The 23,649-nt window shown below is 43.4% G+C and overlaps 1 protein-coding gene across 8 annotated transcripts in view; it reads left to right on the top strand.

Annotated features, from left to right (window-relative positions):
- Window positions 1-23,649, top strand: part of LOC119650219 (epsin-1) — a 64,160-nt gene that overhangs the window by 2,932 nt on the left and 37,579 nt on the right. For 2 of the 8 annotated variants that reach the window (XM_038052793.1, XM_038052791.1), the window contains exon 1: window positions 18,559-18,770. The exons of 5 other annotated variants lie outside the window; for them this stretch is intronic. In XM_038052793.1, coding sequence (XP_037908721.1) covers window position 18,770 — 1 coding nt within the window. In that variant the 5' untranslated portion in view covers window positions 18,559-18,769. Of the gene's footprint in view, window positions 1-18,558; window positions 18,771-23,649 lie in introns of those variants that run through there. One more of the 8 variants, XM_038052792.1, reaches the window with a different exon arrangement.

Genomic DNA, 23,649 nt, shown 5'->3' with positions numbered 1-23,649 from the left:
CTCTTGGGAGGAATCTGTTGTAAATTACCCGTTCCAACATTCTCCCCATAATGTCTAGAAAACATATGGGTCTAAAAGAGGATGGCTTCACCTTGAGGTTTACCAGTTCTAGGCAGCAGTACCAGCTTCTGCCGCTTCCATGCTGTAAAGAATACCGCCTTGAACATGCACGCTTCGAACTATTGAGCGAACATGTCTTTGTTGTCACCTGTTTTGCTGCAGATCTCCAACAGCTCATCTTGCAGGAATTGCCTCTCTAAAATGTATCAGGCCCCTCTCTCACTGGGGGAGTAAACCCCGGATGATTTTCAACAAGTGACTAGGGCACGTAATCTGTATGAATAACCGGTCTCTCAACTGTCCTATCATAATCCTATAGACGCCGCCCCACCGCCGCGCTGGAATGGAAGTTTGAAGATTTTGCGGGCTACCTTGTAAACATGCTCCTTTTGCCCCTAATTACTCCTACCTACGGACCTTTAAGCCGTTCGTCTGGATCGATGGTGGGCTGATGGAAGGCTGGTCAAATCACTATTCCACCCGTAGTTGGATCTTCTACTGCGGAATGAGCACCGCCCAGGTGTGGACGCGTCACATGCCTTTCGTGGGATAGGCTGCCTTAGTAGATTGGCCTTGGCCACTTAAAAAAATATCTTCCCCCGTGAAACGCGTTTGCAGATCAGTCTGATGCCCTCCTCGGCTTTATATATCCTATTCCCCTGGCCTGTGGCTCCCTCCTCAGTTCAAAGATGATTGCCTGGTAATAGTTGTTGGTATAGTCCTCATTAACGTGTCAGGACATCCCATGGACCAACGCAGGGCTGATAAAGGTTATGTCTACGATTAAAGAAGACTCTCTTTTGCGAAAGGTGTTTGTATCACCTTCATCGGCCAAAACTAAATCCTACTGGGCAAAAGCCTCTAATAGACTTCGGCCCCTTGCACTGCTCTCCCTGCTTCCAAACTCGAGGGCCGAAGCATGAAATCACCGACAATCACCTTCGGACTCCGTCTCCTTGATTCAACAACATACATAACTTCAAATTCAGACAATGTGAGATCGAGTGAGGCGTAGCAGCTGTATACGTAACCACCGCCTTTTTCGCCCACACAAAACCACGTGCGCCCATATCGCCGGTCCACCAGTTGAGTCTATTACCCATACACTACTGTCATGGTTTCTCACGGGTTCACTAATGATGGCATTTGCGGTCCCTATTACTCTCCTTGGCAACATGTCTTTTCTCCCTCCCTGGTGCATTCTTTCGCGGCCTCCGGGAGTCGTCCATTCTAATTAGATCATGCATGCACTAGTCAATATCCTTGGGCCACGTCGGCCACATTTTTCCCATGTTTGGCGGCGCCACTGTTCACACTGAGTCCTTGAGCAGACGCAACAGTCCAGCGGTGTTTAGGCTTGACATAACGTCGAGTACATGGTCGCTGGGGAGTCTCAAGTTCTCCATATATACCAACTCCGCGGCACTTGCAGCAGATTCCTCGCGATTGACTTAGGACTTAGGACCAAGAAGGGTCGTCAGGGGAGGGGGGACGAGTTTGCCCGACTCCGAGAAAAAGGAGAGTGTGAACTGCATTCCCTGATCGGTGATCATAACTGGCAGCTCATTGAAGGGTGGAATCCACTCCCGACAGAGGGCGTCAGTGCAAGATTGTGCAGAAATGTCTTTCAGAGGTATTGAATCAGGCGTGCGAGTTGTGCAAAGGGAAAATTTAATCGTGCCCTGTGAGTTGGAGATTAAGGATACATTTAAAGCCTTCCCTGTTTGTCGTAAGAGGCGACTAAAAAGGATAGAAATTTGTGGGCTGTCAACCTGCAAATTTTGAAACTCGACTGTTACCGTAACGTCAACAACGCCTCGGATAGGGACTGATCTCACGGCGACGACCTTTGGCTGTCGAAAACGGACTATGATTGGTAGCGAGAAAGCGAGGGTCCTCAGAAGAGGGTTAGTGACCAGATCACGGAGCAGTACTCGCGGGTATTCCTCACCTCACGAGGAAATTGGAAAGAGCTAAGAAACGACAAGACGATGAAGTTCGGTAACTACGAAATAAGAATCGCGATTATTGCGTTGCACAAATGTGGGAATACGCCGAAAAAGATTCATAGTTTGTTAAAAAAGCTGCCGATAAACGAACGTACGTCGCCCGAATGTCGTGCATGCTGTGCGTGAGCGTCTTCGTCGAAATCCTCTCCGCAAGCAGAAACGAATGTCGACGGAAATGGGCCCTTCAACTCGAAGTATGAGTCGTATTTTACGAGGAGGTCTCGGTGCATACCCGCGGTGCGTTAGCCATATGTTGACGCCAAAACTGAAGGAAATACGGTGAACTCGGTGTGTTGGTCTTCTGCAACGATTTCCCGGTTAGAAAATATCGCAAAATTCTATTCTCTCATGACAAAATTTTTAACATCGAGGAAAAATTCAACCGAAAAACGATCGAGTATATGCTTACAATTGTTATGAAGCCAAAGAAAATGTTCCGCGAGTCCAACGTCATCACAATCCGACTTCTATCATGGTATGGTGGGGCGTCTTATATCACGGAGTAACTGATATTCATTTCTGCGAGGCAGGCATCAAAAGCAATGCGAAATGATGCTAGAGGATGTTTCAGTCAGGATCCTGTAGACTGATAATCCGCTCCCAAAAGGTCAAATTTCGACTTGCCCGCACCAGGGTGTTGATTTTTCTGACGAATACGCTAACCAAGTTTCTGGTTGCAGCGAAACTGCACGTCTATAGCAAGTTGCAGTTGCTCGCTGAGATTGCGGCAGCGGTAACTTGCCTACAGACGTAAAATCTCGCTGCAACCAGCAACTTGGTTGCACGTGTCTACTCCTAAGTCCATATCTACTTGATGTCGGACTGGATCAAATGGACTATACTATCAATTTTTTTGGTCCACTTGTTTTGTACTTAGCGGCCAAGTATTCAAAACAGACGACTAATAATTTTGTCCAGGGCAGAGGCAACTCATAAGATGGTGCCTCCCCTCTGTCCCGGGGGCAGAGTGATCCAAAGCGGTAATAGATGGAAATCGCTTTCTTTTATACAATCGCAAACAATCGCCTCCTATAGTTTAGTTCCATATCTAGTAGATGTGGGCTTAAGGTCCCTCATATCCCAAACAATAACTTGGATTTGGCACGTACTGGTATTTCATGAATGACCCCTAATTCAGCAGTTTTATTTATTAATTCGGTCAGAGAGTTAGAATGAGTTTTATCGATCATCAAAATTAGCCTCGGCATCAATCATTTTTGCGACGGCATTTGCTTATTGCAAGGAACACGGCTTCTACTGTCACCAAACACTTTTAATATATTCACACGTTTATGAAGTGAACTCTTATTAGTAGACATGCTTACCAATAACGCATCCCATTTAAAACTAACATGAATAATCTTCGTTTCAGATTAGTTGGTGTCAATATGCGTACATTCAGTGATAAAAAGTGAGAATCCAATAAGCGCCAATGAGGGCCATTGTGCGAATCTAATACTCCACGGGCGCTCTTTTAAAGTGGTCGCCGGGCGAACGAGTGCTCACCTCGTTTTAGGATTCTAAAGGGGCCCTCGTATGGTGGCTGCAGTGGCCTCCGAGGAGCGCCCACCCTATTGAGGACCTATGTATACGTCTCAAGGCCCCTGGGGGTGTTGACCTCCGCTGTCGTGTGTCGGGACAGTGGAGTTGTCCGCATCTTCGAAACCGCGTCCCTGAGTAGATGCAGCATTCCTGAGTTGCTTAACCCTGTTCTGATATCTAGCACAGGGTTGGCGGGGAGGCGCATATTATCCTCGCACACCGTCTCTGCGGGGCTGGCCGTGAATACCTCTCGTTGGGCGGTGCGGAGACCGAGGCAAGGACCGCGACCACGATGCGTCGTCGCCAGCCATTAAGGCGGTTTTCAGCGTCCGGTGCCAACGTTCCAGTATACCATGGTGTGGAAGCGCTTGGTTGACCTAGGGAATACACTTACATCTTGCACTTTTGGCACGCGATGCACTGTCTGGCCCAAGAGTTTACGTCTTTTTCATGGACAGCCAGAAGTATTTTTCGGTGACTAACCGGTTCGTCGTCCTGATGCTTGGGTGTGCAAGATCGTGTATTGCGTGAAATACTTTCCTGCAAAAATCGGCTTTATTTGAGGTCTCGTAGAGAAATAAGAGTTTGAGCCGAAAATAGAAAACTCCTTGAATTTATATTTGGAGTTTACCTTCAGGCTCTGAAGCTCGCGTTGTCTTTTTGTGTCTCGGCGATTGCGTTTAAAATGACTGCGGCGGGGACTGTGACCTCCGAGATTCGCAACAAAGCGTCTGCAACAACATTGTCTTTTCCAGACACGTGTTGTATATCAGAAGTAAACTGGCTGATATAACTCAAGTGCCGAATTTGGCGAGGAGACACTTTGTCGAGCTTTTGTCTAAACGCGAAAGTAAGGGACTTGTGGTCCGTGAACACGGTGCACGGCCTCAAGGGAGAAACGCAAGTATTTTATAGCGAGGTACGCGAAGAATAGCTCATCGTAGGTGCTGTAGTTGCATTGAGCTGGGTTGAGCTGTTTTGGAAAGAAGTTCAACGGTTGCCAGATTTGATTCACTCGTTGGTGAAGAGCAGCGCCCACCGCAGTATCTGAGGCATCTACGAACACAGCTAGAGGTGTATCTGACTGAGGAAATGCCAGTAGTGGTGCATCAACAAGCTGTTGTTTGATGAACTCAAATGCATGGACGGTCTCAGCAGACCACGAAAAGTCGTGGGAGTCGTTAGTTTTGAGCCCGGACAAGTAGACGATCAGGATCACATCAAGAAACGACGATAGAAGTTTAACATGCCCAAGAATCTTCGCAGATCGTTCACCGTGTTTGGCAGGGGAAAGCTCTTAATGGTCTTAACCTTGTCTGGGTCAGGTTGAATTCCATCAGGGGTTATTAAGTGGCCGAGAAATTTTACCTGCTTCTCTAGGAATCTGTGTTTCTCAACGTTTAGGACAGTCCCGCCCCAAGGAGATGTTCAAAGATGCACTCGAGATGGTCCAAGTGTTCAAATTCTGAAGAAGAAGCGACTAAAACGAAACAAAAGTTCAAATTTTGCAAGATAGTATGGATGAACCTCTGGAGAGTCTGCGCAGTGCTACACAAACCAAAAGTCATCCTGGCGAACTTGAAGAGTCCGAAAGACACACATTTTCTCCTTTGTCTTCTAGTCATCTCATTTTCTGGTATGGCACGTAGTTGATGATCTGGAATTTTGTCGGGTCCAAGAACCGATAATGCATCTTATCTTAGATAAAATTTGAATAAAATCTGACGTCATTCAGGCCTAAACGCTACTTCCTTTGTATTGATCTCTGTAACAAAGCATAAACAATATTACGAAATAATTTCAACTTGAAATAGATGGTGCAAGCTAAGAAAATACAACGGCCTGACAACCTGAGTATGTATCTTTTGTTGGTTCTCGTCTGTTCAGTGCAATCTTGATTTCCAATCAGTGGAGATTAGATTCTTTCAAAAACCGGGAGCCCACAAAATGTGCAAATCTGCATCAAACCGCCTCAATTGAACCGCAATTTTCACTAATACTACCGACTAGAAATTTCTACTTAGCACGGCGGAACGCCTTGCGGTCAATTGCGATAAAGCTTAGTCACTGAAAAGATAAAATTCTGCTGCATCATTTTCTTGCCTAGCGGGATGGCATTATTGAAAATTGCAAATTGTGTGAAGAATTTCATTTTCTATCTTTTATTACCCAGCCAAGAAGATAGCTATTTCTACTAAGTTTCTATTATTTGCTATCGATTGCACCTCTCGATTGCTGGGTACATCATATCTGCATGATTGCACTCTCACACAAAGGAATGCACCTCAATTTTCAGCTGTGCTGTACGTGCATCAACTTTGCATTCTATGCACCCCAAGCCATGGAGAGCTTGTGGCAAGAAATGCTTAAACTATTTAGTGTACATTTTATGACGCTTCAATGAAAATTGTTTACTTGACATGACCTTTTTCCTCGACTCACTCTCATTCGTTTCCCCGTTGTTGGTTGCTTTTCCCGCAACTCCTCATAACACCAACTTCTCGTACTCGCAGTTGTTTATCGCTTCGACTTGAGAAGTTATTTTTAAAACAATCTTAAAGGTTTCTTGAATATGCGGGCGCCCTGGCTGTTCGAGGAATAGATGGATCGATGCAATACGGCTGGAAGGAGGCAGGCGAACGGAAATGCATTGCCCTTCTTCCTGCTTCTCGAAAAATTAAATAAATGGCAACTACGACGTACTATGCAGTTGGGTTATGGGAAGCATTTAAAAAATTGTGTCATAACATACCAGGGAGGCTTATAATGTATTGCCCAGAGTATTAGTGTGTTACTAGAGCTGCAGAAAATAATATGAGGTAATGCTTCGAGAGCTATGTTCAACAACAATTTTATCTCCCAGAAACTAGAATCGATTTTCCACACAACTCTTCATTATCTTTTGTTAATAATAAGAAGCCTGATCGAATCGAAACAACGAGAGTTGTTGGCCATACACCATCGCACTCATCTATTGATTCAATCAATTTTCTAGCAAACGCAGCTTCTCGTGATATGCAAAATCTGCGGATAAACCCCTAAACTAATAAAGCTGATTTTCCTACATAAAAATAGAAATATCTTCAATCAGAAATTAGTCATTTTATACCAGTGCCATAAAGCTGATCTTTGTGGCTAATCGTGTGTGGAAATGCTCGCATAAACTCTTACAAACACATTTACTCCATTATTTTTGATGATAATGAATGGGAGATTGATAAGATAACACCCAGTTCGCAAGCAGATATATTGTGAGTTATTGCGCTTTGTCTGTATGATGTCGCTTAATAAAATGGTGGGTTATTGCTCTTTCAAAAAGTCAGATGAAAATCTTAAAGCAATAATTAGCAAAATACTCCTTTGTTTGGTTTAATGGCACTGGACGTGCAATCTCTATATATATATGTATGCATAGATAGATGCCCTGGACTGTTTGATGTGATTTATATTAATAATGTACGTTAACTATTTTCTGTGGTTTTGGGACGAATTAAAATTATATCACGTACTGAGATTAGTTTAGTTTTACAATGACCTGGATTATTGACAATCGGTCATAGCCCTTGTAAAAATTTAGATTTAGAAGTTCTCTTCTGTTCTAATTTTGTATTTGCATGTTTGCCATAAACCATCGTCGTTATCGTCCCGAGAAACGTTCCTCCTCTACTGTTCTGTACTTTGTATTTCTAGCCAGTCCTTTCATAAATTATGATATATTCATTGCCACTTCCACCTTCTAATCAATACTTCTGGCCCGTACGCCGGCGCAGTATGTCGAGCTAGAGTATCTCGCTGACACGACGGTTCCTAGCAATCCGCTTTGACTCCCCTTCACAATTTTCTGAGAAGCTTGAACTTAACCTATGCAACCTAGTTTGAAGGCGACCCACTCACTGGGGAACATGGGATAATGTGTTCCATCTTATAGTATAATCCGCAATGAAGTTGACCTGTCCACTGCCACTTCTGCTTTCTGAACAACACGTTTAGGAATAACTGGCCGACGAAGTTCTTAATCTGTTATTGTCTCAGGCCAAAATATCCCGATGTCACGAGACAGACGTGAGTTGAAGAAAGCTTCAAGCTTTCGAGTAACAATGACCGTCAATTTCTATGTGTTACTCTCATATAGTAACACAGAGGGGTTTCAACCTCTGAAGTTGTAACTTCTTTAAGCGTAAACCAGGAAGGTAATCAAAGGAAAACCAAGTAGCCCAAGGAAGCATCACGCTACTGAAGAACAAGTCGAGGGTGACCCTGAAATCGTATGCACAATGGAGGTTCCAGCGAAATCCATAACCTCCGATCCAGAAAAAACCCAATCGATTTAGGCGAGGACGAATTTTGTTCGATATTAAAGAACGACGTTTGCGATTTGTTAGACCGTTCGGGACATCGGTCAACTGTAGGAAGTCGAATACTCCTAAGAAACAAATATAACTAAACGGAAGTGAATGGTAGTCAGAAGGGGGGCAAAGTGATTTTTTGATATTCGGAGTCGTTCCGAAATTATAGTGGTCAACACGTGATAAGTCGTGATAAAGTACGTATTTATCGATCCGAATGACGTTCGAGTGACTTTGCTAAAAGGACAAGAATTGAAGCCAAGGCGTTTCATGTTTCTTGAAGAAACCTAAGGTTTATGGACTAGATACAGCAGATTAATGGTCAGTTAAGGTTTTATGGTTAAAAATCGCATTCTACTTTTTTAAATGCGTTCTTTTCGAAACTGAAAATCGACTTCTCAAAATTGAAAATCTGCTACTAGGTATAGTAGACTGATTTTGTATTTGTATGTTTGCCATAAACCATCCTGTACTGTTGTACACCTCGTATTTTTAAAGCGACAAGCGCATAGTACAGCCGTGGGAAAAAAAAATTCTGTAGCATGTTTACATACCGGTCCGAATTCACTGTCACTGTAACCTCATTTTCCTCAAAAAACCAGGGACCAATAATTCCAGCTGAGGAAATTGCACACCACACTGTGACTTTGGGTGAATGCAAAGGCTTTTGATACAATTCTCGAGGGTTGGTGTCAGCCCAGTAGCGCATGTTTTGTTTGTTAACCGACCCACACAAATGAAAATGGGCTTCATCGCTAAAAAAACAATAGCACCCTCGGGAACGACATCAAGAAGAAGTCACGTTTTGAAAGTTCCTGCACTATCGCCATCTTATAGGGATGAAAATGAAGATCATCACGAAGAATTCTTCTCACAGAACGATCGGATAGTCCAAGGGCAGATGCGCGTTTGCGCGCAGAACGCCGTGGCGATCGCAACATTAACGCTCTCACTGCTTCAATGTTCTCAGGTGATCTAACGGGCCGAGGGACTCCAGTTGTTCCTTTTGTCGCACTTGCAGTTTGTCTGAATGTAGTGACCCATGTAACAATTGATTTGCGGTCTGGGACGGGAGCCAACGGGGCTAAATTAAAGCGATTCCGAAATGCACGCTGTGTTGCAATAACCGAACATCCGCTTGCAAAGTAAACCTCAACGGCAAAGGTACGCTCCTCACTATTCCAACGCATGATGGCGACTGAACCATGTCGGGACAAAACTTTATAGTATCCCCTCTTTAACGAGACCACTAGCGCTCCGCTATGACATCAACTAACTGAGTGGCGCGCATTTTAAAAAAGGAAGTTATGCTGTCGCACCCTGTATAAGGGATCAAATAATGCAATCAACAATAGGTGACCCAATTACTAGGTACCAGGTGTACTCCTAATTAATTTCCGATTTTTTTTTGTTGAATAAAACACATAATTCCAAGGAAACCGTAATAGTTATTTTATTCGAAATAATTTTCCATCGTTTTCTACACATTTTTCCGCCTTTCTGGTAATTTGTGAATACCACGCCAGTAGAATTGACTGTCTTTGGAGGTGAACCTCTCAAGGAGCCATTTCCGCAAATTTTCGTACGACTTGAAGCGCTTCTCAGAAAGTGCGTGGCCCAACGAGGCAAAGAGGTGGTAATCCGATGGGGCATGGTTAAGCACCCCCCACTTGAGTTTTTCCAGCGTGTCGCGAACGACTTCGACTTGAAGCAGCATTTCACACGTCACTTTTCGGTTCTCCATTTGTCTCTCGATTAGTTCATGCGGCACCCACTTCCCACACTTCTGAATTTTTCTCATGGCTTGCAGACGTTTCGAAATTGCTTGCTGTTGAACTCCCAACGTATCTACAAGCTGTCGTTGCATTTGCGTGTTGCCTTCATCCAATAATGCTTGCAATTCGGTGTCAGCAAACGATTTTCGCTTGCCGGAGCGTGCAGCGTCGTTCACGTCGAAATCTCCATTTTTGAATTGTCGAAACCACGTTTCACATGTTCGAAGTGTTAATACACGATCGCCATAAGCTTTCGCAAGTGCACAGTGGCTCTCGGAAACTTTTTTCCCTTGATTGAACATGAAAAGCAATGCATGGCGCATATGCTCGAAATTCGGTACCTACGCCGACATTTTTGACGCGCTGGACTTGCTGGAGGAATGTTTTGGTGAAACGTCAACGCAGTTTAGACACTCGAGAAACACTCTGCCTGTACTGTTTTGCACCTCGTATTTCTAAAGCGACAAACGCATAGTATAGCCTCCCCCCTTTCTTAAATTATGACATAACCACTACTATTTCCGCCTTCCTATCATCACTTCTATCGATATCTGGCCCATATGTCAACGCAGTCCTTCGTTTGGGATTCTGCCGGGCTAGGGTATCCCGCTGACACGGCGGTTCCTACTAATGCGCTTCAACTCCCCTTCACGATTTTCCGAGAAACTTGCATTCATTCTACCCCGCAGTTTTAAGGCGACCCATTCACCGATGATCATGAGATAATGTTCCATTCCATGGTATATGACCCGCAATGAACTTGACCTATCCACTGCCGCTTTTACTTTTTGAGTGACACCTCCTTGGGTATCTGGCCCGTACGCTGGCTAAGTTCTTCATTTGTTCTCATCTCAGGTCAGAATATCCGATGGCACGATGCAGATATGAGTTGATGAAAGCTTGGAATTTTTGAATAACAATGGCGGTCAATTTCTTTTTGCTTTCCTTCTCATATAGAAGCACAGAGGTGGCTTCGGCGCGAAACAGCCTTAACTTGATATTAGTTTGGTTGGTTGGTTTGTCCAAAATCTAGAAATGCAACTATCTCAGCATTTCTAGACATTGGTCAAATCAGCGAAGGCAGAATTAGGACGTCAAGCTACATCAAGTTTGATGGCGTCATCGGCAGAAAAACGCTACCTGGATATATAAATTGTTCGACATTTTCGATTTTCTATCTATTAATGCAGTCAAATTGAGAACTTTATATATAGTTACCATTTGCCTCCTGGTGGGGTATAGCGCGTAAAAAACACCTACGCGAAATCGTTCGGGGTTACCTGAAATAGTTTTCAGCTTCCCCTACGACTTCCCGAGACGCCCGCACTTCTCCTCTATTGTTCTATACCAAGTGCCCTTGGGACGACCTACTCGTCGGTCATCTTGGGAGAATGAACTACATTGCATGGCGTAACCCGCAATGCAGTTGTCGCCTCTCCTTAATGTGTGACCTATACACTGCCACTTCCGATCACAGTGCGTACAATTGCCAGGCCTGTGCACCGACCAAGTTCTGCGTTTGAGATTGTGTCAGGCAATTATTGACAAAGGCTTGGAGTTTTGAGTAACAGTGGAGTTCACTTTTCATCTGCTACTCCTATATAGCAACACAAAAAAAACACTAGCACAGAACAGTCTCAACTTGATCTTGGTGTTGAGATGATTGCATTTCCAGATTTTACACAGAGCAGCGAAAGCGAGTCTAACATTGTTAATGCGTCGGACAACATCAAGTTCGGTAAAAAAGAACGAAAAAGTTGACTGACGGTTTCATCAGACGTTGCCTCACCTCTCCCCTAGGAGCAGCGTAATCGAAAGTAACGACAGATGGTAATTGCTCCACTTAAATATAATCGTAAACAGTAATGGGTACGAATTATATTCAAGTGAAATCCGTCATAAGTACAGACCTAAACCAGGCCGGAGTTCGGTATCACCATCGGTAGGAACCACGCTTCCTAGATATACAAATTGATTCACGCCTTTGATGCTCACCCATTAATCCAGATAGAGAGAGTCCAATGACCCGCCAGACTGAGAACTTTGATTTTCAATTATTAAAAAAATATCCTTCGTTTAAGTCAGTGGTTTATTCTATTTTATCTACCCGGATACACATTTAGGTAGCTACATGCTACTTTTACCAGTGGGCTTTGTGTGCTGACTTAAAAGATTGTTTTTATATATTTGAATACGTACAGCCAGTGGAAACAAGTCGCCTCCAATGAATACTTTAATTTCATTGGAAATCCAACTTCAACTCTAATTCCTCCTTTTCCAAGTCCGGAGCCATTTGGTCAACTTCCATGACCCGGTGAGAAAGCAAACAGATGTGATTATCGTACTCGTACGTATGTACGTAAGTGAATGATATGAGGCAGATGATGAATTGGATGTTGACAGGAGAATCGAGCAGAATGTGTTGACAAAAAATACCGTTGACGTCATGCTCAATAACGAGGAGCCGACTAGTATTCAAGATCACCAAATTGGTAGGAAACCGGATTCAACAAAAGTTCAAGAGCCCGACCACCCATCTTTTGAGGATCCTTCGAGCGACCATAATCCTTTCTTGGGCAAGGCTGCGAAAACGCATTTTTGATGTCCGCCTAACCATTGCCAAGTATTGCCAGTAGAGTATCTCGCCCCATTATGCCTTGGTAAAGGCGGTTCAACAAGCCGTGATGAGAAAGCTAAACAAGATTCCGATCCAGTCGCTCCTGGAGACATACGAAAACTTGAAAATTCATTTGTAGATGCGGAAGGATGTTATTTCGAAAAAAATCTAATCCTGTTTACTACTCTCATGAATGATTTTTTTTTAAAAAAAAAGAGAAATCCTATTATTGTCATAACAGATAATGTAAAGTCTCCTAAGATTTTACTCCGATGCAGATTTACGTCATTGAATGTCGCTCTTTCGGAGATGTCCGTTCTGCGTAGAGAATTCTAGATACAAGCCTTATTGAAGCAAGAGGAGCTATGATCTGTACACTGCTCCACAATGATCCGAAGAATGTTAATGTGGTCGGCATAGAAGCATCCGGAGTAGAAACAAACCTGCTCTCTATCAACTAAGCTTTCGAGGTGTTTTCTTATACGTTTCAGGATTATTTTAGCTAGAAAAAGCAGGAAAGACGAAAAAAAGTCCGCCAATGGTCAAACTCAAGGCAATGCCCCTTTTCGAATTCTTATCGGTAATTTCCTTCTTAAGCGCATTGGGAAACAATTCCGCGGGGAAACTATCAAGTCCAGTTTAAAGGAGCAATCTGTAGTAAAACTTCACCGGATGTTAAACAATTGAGAATCGTGGTAAAATGCTCCTTCTGCCTCTTCAGCTACTTATCTTCTTGGACGAGAAGCTTACAGTTAATACCTCTCACAAGATCATCGAAAGGAATACGACCACCTGCAAATTCTTCCGTGATGCGGCATACGCTGGTGAAATCGTCGCTAATTACTGCTGTACGGCAGCTTCTGCTTTCGTGGCCAACACAATGGTGGAACTCTTTTTGTCCCCTCCCGTCGTACGCTACGCTGCACTTTGCGTAATTTTGCATGGTAATGGAGCTCCAGATTGTGGAATTCATTCCCGCTCGCAACCGTCAACAGAGCGGCGAGCAGAGAAGCGACTTCACAGACGGAAAAAGGAAGCCTGGGAGAACCAACAGGTCTATGAACTTGAAAATTACAGGGAACAACCACACCAGGCGCGGAAGTTTTACCAACCGGTCAGCAGGATGAAACCTTACACACTTCGATGCTCATTCTGCCGAGAAGAAGACGGAAATCTGATTTCCGACAGAATGGGCATATTGGAGCGATGGGTTGAGTACTTTGATGAACTACTGAACAACCAGAACATCGGCGAGTTGGAGGTCCCGCCAACTGAAGACAACGGACAAATACTGCCACCACCAAGCCTAGAAGAAACATTCCGTGCAATTCATCGGCTTAAAAACCATAAGTCGCCAGGAGCCGATGGAATTACACCCGAATTGGTTAAATATGGAAGCAACCAATTACACCAAGCGGTTCATTAACTGATGCTCAAAGTATGGGACAGCGAATCAATGCCTGACGACTGGCAAAAAGGCATTATCTGTCTCATACATAAAAAGGGAGATATCACACAGTGCAGCAATTATCATCACATTGCTAAGTCCATTTATAAGATATTCTCTGCTATCTTGCTAGGCCGGGTAGACCCATACGCTCACCACATTATTGGCCCATACCAAAGAGACTTCACTCCAGGCCAATTAGCAACAGATCAGATTTTCTCTCTGCGGCAAGCGATGGAAAAACTGTTGGAATATGGTCATCAGTTGCACCATCTTTTCATCGACTTTAAAGCCGCCTATGATAGCATAGTCAGGGTAAAACTGTACACGGCCAGGAGAGAATTCGGTATTCCGACGAAGTTAATCACTCTCAAGACCATTCGACTTCAACAATGAAGGCAAGACAAAATATATGGCGGCAACGTCAGCACCGAAGACGAACCAACCAAAAACATCAAACCGCACTGGTCAAACAGGAAGAATACAATTTTGAGACCATTGATAATTTCTCCTATCTAGGGTCGAAAATCACAACCGATCACAGCTACGATGATGAAATCCGCGCACGGTTGTTGTCAGCCAACAGAGCCTATTTCAGCTTACAAAAACTGTTCCGCTCGAAACGTCTCACCATAGGATCAAAGCTCTTACTGTACAAGACTATGATCTTGCCAGTTCTCATGTATTCCTCGGAGACTTAGGTTCTTAGCAAGAAGAATTGCGAACTATTGGCCGCGTTCGAGAGAAGAATCCCCCGAAGAATTTTCGGCCCCCTACATGAGGATGGACGATTCCGTAGCCTACTTAACGACTGTATGTAATCGAATACACCTAAGAAATAAATATAACTAAACGGAAGGCCATGGTATTCAGAAGGGGGCTTTTACTAACTGCCAGCGTCCTGGAAAAGATTATGGCAAGACATACGCTCCTGTGACTCAATTTACTTCTATTTGTCTTGCTATGACTCTCGCGGCACAACGTGAGATGCTCATAAGGCAGATAGATAACTCCACTGCTTTTCTAGACGGTATTATTGAAGAGAAAATTACCTCCATATGACCTCCCAGAATATCAGGATACACCGAAAAATTAAAAGTTCATCATTGAAAGGAAGTAAGGATCTAAAATCCAAGAGCACAAAGTCGAGAAGATGTCCAAGCTAGTCCTTGCATTAACTAAAACGAGTTGGATTTTGTAGGCACCAACGTCTGAACGAAGAATTACATATGTTTGGAGTGGACCCATCATCCCGGAATGCGAATATGAACGGCGATGGCGACAATCTGATTATAACCATCGCCTACCTTGATGACCTGAGTGTGCTGCCAAGAAACTGCAGAAAAATCGAGGAATTCTACAAATTCTTGAGAAAATGTCTATGGTTTTGGTTTGGTTTTTTCGGAATTATTCAATGATCATTAGAATGGATCGTTTCAGAATGACGTCATGCCACTCAATACACCACTTGATCTAGGAATGAAGCTGTCGGAGGCAGACGCTCCGACCAAAGAAAATGGACAAAATCCGCCATATGTGTTTTAAGCCAACTTAATTTTTGTTTTGGGATACTGCTGATGAATCTCAAATTATGTCCCAAAAGTAAAGAAAGCTAATTTAATATGAAGCATTAGTTAGTAATTTTGGCCAGAAAAAAGTGGCACAAACAAATTGAAAAATTTTTCTTTTACGTCTCACTACAAGTATCATTAGCTGAGAAGTAACTTTAATTTTTTGAAAAAAATATTATCCTTTAATTTCATTTTTTAACCAATTTTTAAAAATTACTAAGCAAAAACTGTGGTGTTTTAATTAGAACAGAAAATAACGTTATTTTAAATTTATTATGTATGATTCTCCTTAATAGTTACTCTAAACCACAACATCGCTGCCGGTTCCCAGGAATGTACTTTCATTCCCCCATCATGATTTTCCGAGAAGCTTGCACTCCTTTACGCCACGTAGTTCTAGGACAACCTACTCATCGGCCATCCTGGGATAATAGGTTCCATTGCATGATATAATTCACCATAATATTGTCACCCTTTCTTTCTGTATGACCTATCCACTGTCATTTCGGTCTTCTCATCAATACGTCCGGTAAACCCGTCGGCTAAGATAATGCTTCCTAGGTCGTTCAATACCCTTGATGCTCTACAAATAGAAAAAGTGCGATGACCTAAGAACCTCGGTCTTACTGGTGTTTATCTTCAGTGCGCCACTTGAACAAATTCCATGACTCAATGAGAAACTAAGGCGGCATATCCGCCTTACGTCAGTTTCTGCTTTCGTAGCTAACGCAATGACGGAATTCCTTTTGCCAGGTCATATACTTCGCTGCACTTCTTCACGGTAATGGAGCTCCAGTGCGTATCGATCTGTTCCGCTCCACAGTCAGCCACGTCTTGTGTCGTCCTTTTGTGACGTGGCCGATAACTTCACCCATGCCTGTGATAAGATATCACAGTGCTGATCAATATTAGGGGCGGGCGCTTAGAGTTTGCTAGACGGCATTTAGATTGCGGAGGCAGCCATGCGAACATAAGCAGTTACAACATGCGAGCGAAGGTGAGCGATCACCAGATGGCATAAGGATTGCGGGGCAACCATGCAAACAGTCGCGGTAGCGACATGCAAGCGAAGGTGGGCGATCATCAGATAATGGTCCTTTTCGAAGCTGAGAGAACTCCTAATTGTATTGCTGATTAAAAAAGTGTAAAAACCTTTCACTGTTGTTGTTACTGCCCCTAAATCATGTTTTCCCATCATATGCTTAAGCGACGTGTTGTCATAGTACTGTCAAAACAGGCTAAAATCATCCACCAACATTACAATGCCACTTTTAGGAAGCATGTTCAGAACTGCGCAGAGCTAATTATAGAAAGCGTCCTTGCTGGTTTAGCTTTCTGCTGTTCCCGCATTCCTTAATATATAAACACATATACGTTGCGTCTGTAATTCAAGACCGTAACGGTACACTACAGAACACTGTAGAAGGCAATGTGGTCAGTATTACGCTCGCTCGAGATTATTACCCTGATTTGACTCAGGTACTCATTCACAGCTGATAGCAAATCCCTCTGCCGCCAGTGAGATGTGAATCGCGAACTTCCGCTACGGCAGTCCAGCGCTCTAACCACTTGAGCCATTAGGGCACTCAGCCGCTTCCCATAATCTCCCAAAATATAGGGTTGCGACTGTAATAAATCACCAGATAATCCTACCTTTCTTGATGTCACAGCTATTGCCTGTTGCATCTCCTGATCCATTTGGTTCTTTACTTCCACAAAGTTTGTTCCGTAATCGCTATATATTTTCGAACACAGTCCTCTTGATGCCGTAAACCGTTTGAAAGCAGCCAAAAAGGCTTCCGTTGATAGATTGCTGATTAATTCGAGATGCACAGCCTATGTCGCCATGCACACAAACAAGCAGACGTACTCTTTCAGTGTAACGATGGAACGCCCTTTTGATATCCTAGCCTTGAATAGACCTGCGTAATCAACCTCACAATGCAGGAACGGTGGACTTGAAGTTGTCCGTACGGCTGGAAGGTCACCCATCAATTGCTGGCCATGACCTCTAGCATATCTCACACAAGTAAGGCAGCGATGAAGCTCATCTTCAAAACCTCAAATGTTGAATCGAACGAAATGCCGGTGATCTCAGATAATTCATCCTCAACCATTTATTGGATGGTAGAGTTTTTTGGACAACCTTTACCTTCTCTTTTTGCAATGTTGGTAACAAGAAGAGCAACTCCGACGACAAAAGGGCACGAAATATCATTCTGTATCTTTGACCTTCGATGGTTTTCTTGTATGTGTTTCCCCATCTCACGTGTCAAGCCATAAACAACTGTGCAATACCACATGCCCGCAACCACGTGGGCGCACAACAATGCACTGCATCACATACACGGCACTAACACCAGACTTTATGCGCGGAATTTTTCTCCCACAATTGCCGCCGTGTCGAAGATGCGCAATGATTTTTCTGCACCACAAAATTTGGGAGAATACACTGTGAATCTCATGTATACAATCTTCTTGGTTGGAAATAAAACAGTAAACAATGAAAATTGTTGACGGTGGGATGATCGAGTTGGATGAGCATCAGTATCTCGATCTCGTTGCATCGGTTTCGAATCCGGCTTGGTCATGGACCTTTGTATTCGTCTCCATGCGGTAGCGCTGCTGTCAGCTTGTCACTGAAAGAAACTGAAAAACTGACTAGTCTAGTACTTCACATATATGGCTTTAAATTATTACAGAAAGAGGAAATTATCGCTAAGCTGTGCTCTGCCAATATCGTAACATCATTATTGCAATTATCGAATGTAATCGATATTTTGAATGCTCGTTAATCCAAAACACTCGGACACGTTTCATGTTAAAGCTTGTTCTTGAGACGCCATCAGATTGTATTATTATTCATTATTCAATAGTTTTAAGTTGTCATATGGTGCTCATAATATTCCCATTTGTAGTTTTCACTGCATCTCAGGAAGTCGCGTATGAAGAATTACATAAAGATGGGGTTGAAGGCAATCGCTAATATATGGCGGATACTAGACTTGGTGCTTGGTCACCTAAAAGCATTCGTTCGATTCTCTGTCGCCATTCCAAGCATATATGCTGGAATATATGCATAAATAGCACTCTATTGGCTTCTTGCAAATAAATTCAATTATATTACCATAATGTGCCCTTAACATTTGAAAACAACCAAACTGAAATATGTTTGACCATCGGTTCTTGGGTTTAGTCTCTGCCGGAACTTCTAGGCGAAACGCGCGAAAATCCTTCGAAATATATTTGAGAATTCTTCGTGATTAGTGCAAATATCTATGTGAAATCAATCTCAATCTAAATCTTTTTTGAGTGCTCTTTTTTAAAAATAATAAACGTTTGTGAATCACTGAAATATTTCAATATTATTAATATTGAAATACAGGTATTACCTGAGAGAAAAGTGTGTATTGAATTCCTGATGACATTCTTTCCGTTTCCTTATTGTTTATTGCCTAATTGTTGTTGAAAGCGTTGTAATTCTTAAAGGTCCGTGACGATTTACTTGAATCCGTGAAACAAATCTAAAATTTAAAGAACCTTCAAATGCGATCATATCATTTACTTGCCAACAAATGTGGTCTGATTTCACCTGCGAATCGCTGTCTACGCTTTCAAATAAGATATTTTCTAGTATTTTATCTTTTTCTTTTTTGCCATAGTTTGAAATTACTTTGATATCTTAAATAAGGTCATTTACTACTCAGATTCTATTAATTGAAACATTAACGAATGTGGAGATACTTTAGGAAACCGGTGACTTAATTACTTATTTATTTAATGGTGATTATTCGAGGCTATGTTTAAACACTGAATTTCCTTGAGATGTTTATGTGTCAACTACTTTTACCTTATTCTTGCCTTTGTGGGGTTTCCCTAAGCAAATATTCTTTTCTTTTTGAGGTGGTAGAAGGTCTCTCTTAATTCATAATATTATATACACTGTTGTAAGTTATCTTTTATGAAAGCGTGGAATTAATTAAAGAAAAGGCCTAAGGCAAGTAAAGTACGAAGCCACTTGGATCTTTAAGGTGAAAACTTCTAGATATGCATTAGTATTAAAAGAGGGACGAAGACGGCTACGGTTTCTTACCAGGGCAGAAGCAACTCTTCAGACCCTGCTTCACCTCTGCCCTGGGAGCAGCGCGACCGAAGCGGCTCGCAGATGTCACACGCTCCCTTTCATAATTCTCAAAACATGACAAGGGCACGAATTATAATCAACGTAAATCCGCTTACAATTCAGACCAAAGTTTTACCGGAGCTAGACAACTTTTTTAGGGATAGGGGGGTCCTATGTGCGACCAAGTTCCTCTCCATTTGGTCCGGTTCGACATCAACTGAATACGGACTTAGGAGTCCCCAATCTCTAAAAAAGTTGTCTAGTTCCGGTCAAGCTTTGATCTGAACTGTAGACGGATTCACATTGATTATAATTCGTACCGTTGTCGTGTTTTGCGAATTATGAAATGGAGCGTGTAACATCTGTGAGCCGCTTCGCTCACGCTGCTCGCAGGGCAGAGGTAAAGCAGCGTCTGAAGAGTTGCCTCTGCCCTGGTAAGAAACCATAGCCATCTTCGTCCCTCTTTTAATTTTGGAAACTTGGGTGTTAAACCTAAAAAGAGGAGTCCGTGGACCATCAAGGGTGGGGGCAAGTTGCCCTGAATTTGGTCCGGTCCGGCATCAAGTGGATGCGGACTTAGGACTACCCAATCATTAGTATGTTTTGTTCTAACTATGATTTCTAAACCACCCAGCTTTTGACTGCCTGATATTATTGGAGACAAAATTCCGTCAAGCAATTAAACAGATGATTAGGTTACGCAGTTTCGTACTTTCTTCTCTTCTTCAAGGGGAACTATTCAGTACATCGCAGTAGATGTCATTAATGCCTTCTACATCTGTGTCCTCAAAGAAAGGCTTTCGGAGAAGGAAAGGTATTCTTCAAAAGTACCCACCTGAAAAGTCTGAAAAAAAAAATATAATGAGGCCTCTATATAACATTTAGGCATCGAACTGTCCCCATGCCCATATGTGCTCCAATAACGCTAGTAAAAGTTGAATATATAAAATCATAGTGGGTCGATGTTGTTTATTTTGCAGAAATTTACTGCATCCTGAGACCTCATTTGTGCATACATAGTATACCAGTATAACATTAAAGTGAATAATCTGATTTATTTAATGTATATACTGAGCGATTAAAATATCTCGAATCAATGCTACCTGTGCAACCTGGATGAAGCGGCGTTTCTTAGTTGGCGATGTTTGTGATCGACGTATCCATGAAAGTCTCAAATCTGAAATTTACCGCAGTGTTGTGGGGCCTGTCCCTCTCTATGGTTCTGTGTGTTAGCCGACTATGAAAGAAAACGAATGACGCCTCGCAGTAATGGAGGCGAAGGTGTTGCGGTGGACTATTAGCGACACTCCATGATCACGCCCGAAATGAGGACATCCGTGATAGTCACATAATTCGCGCTAACGAGAATTCTTTTGCCAAGGTTGGTGTAAACATCGAAGCCCATAGGAAACCACCAAAAGACCGGCCGAAACAACGCCTCGCGACCAACCAAATAAGGCTTTTGACCGAGCAAAATGATGCAACCGCTGAAGACGACTAGACTCCGCTTCTGAACGGAATAAAAGCAGAAGAAGAAGAAGATAGACTACCGGCTTTGTACAAACAGAAACTCAACAAAATTTTTTATAGCTGAAGCGGCAGGCTTCCCGCTTCCGACTTGTTTAATAGTTGTGTAATCGCTTCGACTGAAACACACTACTATGTATCCTTTCTCCGCACGGGGTCTTATAGACTACATACATTGGTGTGATAGAAAGGGGCTTTGGATTTTTTATGTTCTAGAGCAAACGTTATAGCGAATTTTGCAACTTATGATTTTATCAAGAGGCTCTGTACAATATTTCGCATTTGTTTTAACACCCCTGGAACATTGCCAAACACCCATCCTGACTTGTATATCTTGTAATGTTTCTTGCAGTATTGTCTTCTCTTTTTAAGGGGTCTTGCTTGTTTTGCGGAGGACACTTCCACCGATATTCATCATCATCAACGGCGTAACAACCGGTATCCGGTCTAGGCCTGCCTTAATAAGGAACTCCAGACATCCCGGTTTTCCGCCGAGGTCCACCAATTCGATATCCCTAAAAGCTGTCTGGCGTCCTGACCCACGCCATCGCTCCATCTTAAGCAGGATCTGCCTCGTCTTCTTTTTCTACCATAGATATTGCCCTTATAGACTTTCCGGGTGGGATCATCCTCATCCATACGGATTGAGTGACCCGCCCACCGTAACCTATTGAGCCGGATGGTCATGGTATCGCTCATAGATTTCGTCATTGTGTAGGCTACGGATTCGTCCATCCTCATGTAGAGGGCCAAAAATTCTTCGGAGGATTCTTCTCTCGAACGCGGCCAAGAGTTCGCAATTTTTCTTGCTAAGAACCCAAGTTTCCGAGGAATACATGAGGACTGGCAAGATCATAGTCTTGTACAGCACGAGCTTTGACCCTATGGTGAGACGTTTCGAGCGGAACGGAGGGAGCGGAAGATAGGAGAAATTGTCAACGGTCTCAAAGTTGTATTCTCCTATCTTTATTCTTCTTCGTGTTTGACCAGTGCGGTTTGATGTTGTTGGTTGATTCGTCTTCGGTGCTGACGTTGCCACCATATATTTTGTCTTGTCTTCATTGATGTGAAGCCCAAGATCTCGCGCCGCCTGCTCGACCTGGATGAAGGCAGTTTGTACGTCTCGGGTTGTTCTTCCCATGATGTCGATATCGTCAGCATAGGCCAGTAGTTGGGTGGACTTGAACAGGATCGTACCTCTTGCATTTACCTCAGCATCACGGAACACTTTCTCGAGGGCCAGGTTAAATAGGACGCATGATGGGGCATCTCCTTGTCATAGACCGTTGTTGATGTCGAATAGTCTTGAGAGTGATCCTGCTGCTTTTATCTGGCCTCGCACATTGGTCAGGGTCAGCCTAGTCAGTCTTATTAATTTCGTCGGGATACCGAATTCTCTCATGGCCGTGTACAGTTTTACCTTGGCTATCATAGGCGGCTTTAAAGTCTATGAACAGATGGTGCAACTATTGTCCATATTCCGACAGTTTTTCCATCGCTTGCCGCAGAGAGAAAATCATATCTGTTGCTGATTTGCCTGGAGTGAAGCCCCTTTGGTATGGGCCAATGATGTTCTGGGCGTATGGGGCTATCCGGCCTAGCAGAGTGGAGTGTATCTTATAGATGGTACTCAGCAACGTGATACCTCTATAATTGCTGCACTGTGGAATATCTCCCTTTTTATGTATGAGACAGATAATGCCTCGTTGCCAATCGTCAGGCATTGATTCGCTGTCCCATATATTGAGCACAAGTTGATGAACCACTTGGTGTAACTGGTCGCCTCCATATTTAACCAATTCGGCTGTAATTCTATCGGCTCCTGGCGACTTATGATTTTTTAGCCGATGAATTGCACGGACTGTTTCTCCTAAACTTGTTGGTGGCAGTATTTGTCCGTCGTCTTCAGTTGGCGGGACCTCCAACTCGCCGATGTTCTGGTTGTTCAGTAGCTCATCAAAGTACTCAACCCATCGAAATCAGATTTCCCACTTTGTCTCGGCAGGATGAGCATCGAGGTGTATAAGGCTTCATCCTGCTGACTTGTTGGTATAACTTCCGCGCCTGGTGCGGTTGCTCCCTGTACTTTTCTAGTTCACAGACTTGTTGGTTCTCCCAGGCTTCCTTTTTCCGTCTGTGAAGTCGCTTCTCCGCTCGACGGAGTTCGTGATAAGTCTCTGCGCGTGCTCGCGTTCTTTGTGAATGCAGCATTACTCGGTATGCGGCATTCTTCCGTTCCGTTGCTAGCTTACATTCATCGTCAAACCAGCCGTTCCGACTCCTTTTGCGGCTGGGGCTAAGTATGCTTGTGGCCGTATCCATGATAACGTTCTTCAGGTGATTGTGAAGATCATTTGTTGATGCTTCATCTCCAGGTCCTCTGTTGACTGCGGTTATAGCGGCATCCATTTCCCTCTTATAGGTGTCGCGGAGGGTTGTGTTGTGGATGGCTTCAGTGTTCACTCTCACCTGATTTTCAGAGGGGATTCTAGGTGGTATTGTTATTCGAGCTCGGAGCACCATACCAACGAGATAGTGATCCGATTCTATATTGGCCCCCTATATGTTCTGACATTCATCAAGGCTGAGAGGTGGCGGGGTTCGATCAACACGTGGTCAATTCAAAGATGAA

This window comes from Hermetia illucens, chromosome 2 (assembly GCF_905115235.1).
Source record: "Hermetia illucens chromosome 2, iHerIll2.2.curated.20191125, whole genome shotgun sequence".
Classification (NCBI taxonomy): Eukaryota; Metazoa; Arthropoda; class Insecta; order Diptera; family Stratiomyidae; genus Hermetia; species Hermetia illucens.
This window is presented reverse-complemented; position numbering and strand designations above follow the sequence as displayed.